We start from the raw sequence: 5,612 nt of genomic DNA, 5'->3' as shown, positions 1-5,612 counted from the left end.
CACTGAAACAGGGTCATTCGGGTGTTTTCTGGTATAACTGGAGTTTTACTCACTCAAATGCCTTGTTTCCACTTGGAGTGCTCGTGGCCTAACTACTGGTTGTAATGGAAGTTGAGGGGGTGGGTCTTGGATGCGAATTCCATTCACATCGAGTAAATGACCCTCTGCGTCTCTGTGTTCTTTACCTGCCATTATATTGTTTGCGCGTTGACGTCTCCTAGCGGCTCGAAAAGTACGTTGGATTTTGGGATCAAACGGTTCTCTAGCAAGATCGAGTCTCCTGCGCATACACAATACCTAAAAAAAAAAAAAAAAAAATAAAATGGGTGAATCGTGAAAATTGTTCAAATTTAGAGCTAGAATAAATTAAATAATTAAAATATTCCCCAGCAACGGTGCCAAAAACTTGTTGGGTGTAATACCTACACGCAAGTGCACGTATCGTACAAGTAATATAGTGGACAATTAAGTCCGGATATCGAACCCACAGAGAATATTTAATAATTTAATCCTAGACGCTAAATCCTACCAATTATTATCAAGCCCACCCTACACAGTCGAATTGGAGAGAATTAACTAAATTAAACTAAATTAAAAAGCAAGCAAAAACAAGAAAGCAATTAAAAACGAAGACTTAATCAGAGTAAACAAGCCTAGGATTTTATTTTTCCCCCTATGTGATTATTATTCCCCCAATTCCTGCAATTATGCAAGTAATTAACCCGGATTATTAACCTGAGATGCTAAATTAATCATAACCCGCTTCCGCGTGTATTACGATTATAATACTCTAGATTCAATTATTGTATTCCTATGCAATTAATTCTAGAACACAACATTAAGCACAAATCTCAATAATGGCTACCTAAGAGATTAACTATATTTCTATGTTAATACCACAAAGGCTCTTCTACCACAGTTCTAATTATTAACCCGATCTTCCGATTAATGCGATTAACAATAACATAAAAGCACATAAGGTGATCAAGTTCATGCACTTAATAAAACAAGTAGAAGAAATAATCCGGAATTAAAACTTGCATAAAATCATAGAAAAGGGTTCATAAATCCCACATAGGGTTCCAAATAAAATCCTAGAAATAAGAAAATTAGCTACTCGTGATTAAAGTAAAAACGCAAATAAAATTATTCATAAACGATAAGTCTATGCTGGGAGTCTTCGAATTCTTCGTCTTCGTTATTGCTTTGTTGCTCTTGAAATTGCGTAAAAGATGGATCCCCAATTGTGTGCTTGGCTTGGTCTTATATAGGGTGGAAAATTTGAAGAAGAAGGTTTCCTTGTGCAATTAGGATTCCTTTACTGCGCCTTTTCGTCATCTCGGACGGTCGTCCCGAATTTTGTACTAAAATTCGGACGGCCGTCCCGAAACCAGAGACTACTTCTGTTTCTCAGACAGCCGTCCTAGTTTTACGTGTAAATTTGGGACAGCCGTCCCGGGCTATTTTCCTTCAGATTTTTTATTTCTTCACTTTTGGCCCACATTTTTTCCAAAATTGCAGTTTTTACCCCATACTTTTCCAATTCTTCAATTTGTACCTAAAATACAATAAATCAACTTTTTAAGCACCAATTAACGTTAAAACACACCAAAAGCTCCAATTAAAGGGTAAAATTAAGTGTAAAATAATACACTTAACAGTGCCTCCCTATGATTGGTGTATAGCTGCATCCGGGACCGTGGGTCCGAGGTGGATGAGGACACACTTATCCGATGGTCGTTGTTCTGGACCCGTTGTTGTGCCATGGGTGGCACCGCGAGTGGAGCATTTGCTGGGATTGCGGGGGGAGCATTTTCTCCCATCGTGGCGATGTATTGTGCCACAACCTCAGCGGCGGCACGAGTAGAAGCTTCTGCTATCATACGTTGGAGTGCTTCCTCTGTTATTTGAAACGTTCGGGGGGCAGGGAGCGGTGGATCAGGTAGTGGAGGATCGGCGAGTGGTGGATCCCGAGGGAGATTCACTTGGACTTCGCGAGGTGGATCCGGAGCACGGGGAGGAGGTGGCAAGCCAGAGCCTCCGCGAATTGGGAGGTTGTTAGCTGTGTCATTCTCTCTCCGAGTGGATGACTCAGGAGCATCTTGCAGGCTACGTGATCTGGTATGCATTCACACAGACGGCGCCAAAATGACGATGTTATTGGATTAGAAAGAGCTGGGAGAGCAAGGTACGTCACGTGTTCACGAGCTAGATGGTCCTGAAACACTCTAATTAACTTAAGAATCCTGCGAACAGAAAACACGGAATCTAAGCCGGGGGTTGATCCAGCGGAAACCTCTCCGACGCTCAAGTCAGACGTGCGGATAGTCGGTAATAGTAGAGAGAATACGAGCAGATGAATCGATTGAATAATAAAAACGTACCTTAATTAAATGAATTTAAGTTCTATTTATACTTTATTTATTGGGCCGAGATCAATTTATCGGACTCAAACCTTATTTGAATGTGATTGGGCCTCCGTAGAAATAGGTTTTAAAACTGGGCATGTGGCCCAGTAAATATGGGTCTATTGGGTTGGGCAAATAGGCATATCAATATATATAATTTAACGGACCTAATTTTTTTGAGGGCGCTGCCCTGAACCCCAAAAATTTTACTTAGCCCCCCTACATTTTAATCCTGGGTACAACCCATGACTTCTCTGGGGTTGGGTCATTGTGAATTATTCCTTAGTGTCAGGGCAAGTATATCCAGACTGTACAAAGGGGAGTGAAACCACTTTGTTTTGAAGTTATGTGGATCCGTAGAGATCACTGCGAGGGTGTTATTAATAGGCATTGGATATAAAACAACCATCCACCCTAGAGCAGTGGTTATGCAATAATAAGGGATGTCGAGTAGATCTTACGGAATGGAATCAGAGAGTTGTTAAAAAGCCACATATTAGAATCGACGAAAATTTGAGACGAACTCCCTCTGGACCCGATGGATATGGCAGAGATAGATGATGTGATGGGTTATATTGAGCCGGGGATTTCCTCTAGACCCGATGGATTGCTTGTTTAATTTTATACTAAATATTGGCATATTTTAGGTCTGAGATTATTTCTTGTATCCTTGAATTCCTTAATAACACAGTTCTTCCACCAGCCCTAAATTTCACTTATATTGTTCTCATTCCTGAAATGAAAATCCATGAAAAAATACTGATTACAGACTGATTAGTCTTTATAATGTCATTTGGTTCACTGATAATGTTCTCGTTGCTTTCAAAATTAATTAAGTTACTCTAATAAGCGTGGAAATTATATGCCAATAAAACTCGATATTAGTAAGGCCTACAACCAGGTTGAATGGACTTTTCCGGAAAAAAAATGATCATCTTGGTTTTCCCTTGTCGTTTATTGAACTCATTATTCTTTGTATCTCGTCTGTCTCATATCCTTCGCCAAGGCAACCCTCTATCCCCATACATGTTCATTTGTTGTGCATATGCGCTCATGGCCATGGTCCGAATGGAGGTGAATTAGGGTGATCTTTATGGAGTGCAAGGGGCTCGAACAACCCCTAAAATTTCCAACCTTTGCTTCACCGACGACACCCTCTTCTTCCGCGAAGCCTCGGATTCGGACGCCACGGTTTTTTTACTTCTTAGATCCATCCTCGACAAATATACAAGAACTTCGGGCCAAGAAATTAATCTCGAGAAGTCTACAATAATGTTTAGCCCCTCTACCTCCCAGGCCAACCGAGATTCCATTCACAGCATAGTTGGCTTCAAGAGTGTTGAAAGGCACGACAGATATCTTGGCATGCCAGCAACCCTGGGGCGAACCAAAAATGAGATATTCGCATACCTCCCGGACCGGATCGGATTTGGGATAAGATGAAAGGGTGGGAGAGAAGATGTTTTCACATACGGGAAATGAGGTATTAATTAAGTCGATTCTTTCAATCAATACCTACTTATGTTATGAGTTGTTTTATGCTCTCTTTTAGTCTACTAAAGGAAATCAAACAACGCTACTTGTGGAGTAATGGGTCTTCCAAGCGAATGGCGTGAGTATCGTGGAAGAAACTTTTCTACTCTAAAAATTCAGGAACATCGGCTTTAGGAAAATGAAAAGCTTCAACTTGGCTCTTTAGGCAAAACAGGCATAACGTGTTATGACATGCCTCGAGCTGCTCTTGACCAAGATTCTTAGAGCCAATACTTTGTGCATGGGGATTTCTTTAATGCTGAAGTGGGGTCTCGACCGTCGGCAAAATGGAGAATATTCTTCTTTCTCGGCCATATCATAAATCGGGAATGAGAAGGCGCATTGGACATCGTGAAACCATGTCTATTTGGGGAAACAAGTGGCTAGTTGACGAGGGAAGTCGCAAAATTATTACTAGGAGACCGATGGATAGCCCATTTCCGGACAAGGTGGCTAACATTATTGATCCCCTATCACACACGTGGAATCTTTCACTTATCATGAAGGTGTTTTGGCGAGTCGATACTAAAATATTGGCAGTTCCGATCATAGTATCAATCCCTGGATAGAAGAATTTGGCATTTCACTCCCCACTGTAAATTTACATGACAGTCAATTCTTGCTACCGCAAGATCCTGGAAAACACTCTCCTTGGGCACGGCAATGATGATACAAACACCTCGCCCACTTATGAGTTGACTAACTTTGAATGGAAGAAATTCTGGGAAATGGACATCCCACCAAAGATTCGCATCTTTATTTGGCGGGCATGCCTGAACATTTTTCCCACGAACGTCGAGCCTTACCGTAGGAAGATTGCAAACTCTCCATTATGCCAAAGGTGTAATGAAGTTGAAACAATTCTTCATGTTACTCATGAGTATCGTGGCATGTCCAGAATTTGGTTGAATCAGCCCTTTTCAAATTCTCACTTGACGGATTCGCTGAATTTTAGCGTGTGGTTGGGGCATGTGATACAAACGCTCTCAAAGGAACACCTTCAATTGACAACTGTGGTGATGTGGCAGGCGTGGAACAACAGGAATAATGAGATCCATGCAGAAGGGACGATGGAATCAGCTATCGATTTGATGGCACCCAGTGCTTCGCTTCTTTCAACGTATAGTGAAGCAAGAATGACCAACATTATCCCTAAGAAAATTAATCACCCGGCGACATGGAAACCCCTTTCCGCAGGAATGATTAAGATCAATTTCGATGCCGCTTTTAGTTTTATTTGTTTTGAATTTGTTAAAAGATCTAACAATCAGCTTGCGGATGTTGTAGCTAAGATGGATATTACATCTTGTTCTGAAGGGCTCTCCCTCTAATTTGGAAGGTATATTTTGAAAAAGAAATTTCAACAAAACTTTATTATGGAAAAAGAAGTTGAGGTAAGACTAGATTATTTTCCATTTATAGGACTGAAAAATTTGTGTACAAAAGGCGCGCACGTGGACACACATGTCACTTTCCGCCCAACGCCCAACAGGTCACGGACCAGGCAGGCAGCGGCGGCGCGCGTGTGACTTTGTACTTAAGCTAACACTTGTTTATTAATTATACTACTAGCTAACCACGTTTCACTATTTAAAATGTTCTCATCAAGGCCATTTTTTCAATGTGGGATAGTGATTTTTCACTTTCTCATTTCCATAAATTAATTTTATT

The 5,612-nt window shown here is 40.9% G+C and overlaps 1 protein-coding gene across 1 annotated transcript; it reads left to right on the top strand.

Moving 5' to 3' along the window:
• Positions 1-4,546: 4,546 nt before the first annotated feature.
• On the top strand, positions 4,547-5,272 carry LOC148770229 (uncharacterized). Its single transcript, XM_088819063.1, has one exon. The coding sequence runs from the start codon at positions 4,547-4,549 to the stop codon at positions 5,270-5,272; it is 726 nt and encodes a 241-aa protein (XP_088675189.1).
• The last annotated feature ends 340 nt before the right edge of the window (positions 5,273-5,612 follow it).

Source organism: Erythranthe guttata, chromosome 6 (assembly GCF_056151865.1).
Source record: "Erythranthe guttata isolate IM_541 chromosome 6, IM_541, whole genome shotgun sequence".
Lineage (NCBI taxonomy): Eukaryota > Viridiplantae > Streptophyta > Magnoliopsida > Lamiales > Phrymaceae > Erythranthe > Erythranthe guttata.
The sequence above is the reverse complement of the archived record's forward strand: the minus strand, read 5'-3'. Positions and strand labels throughout refer to the sequence as shown.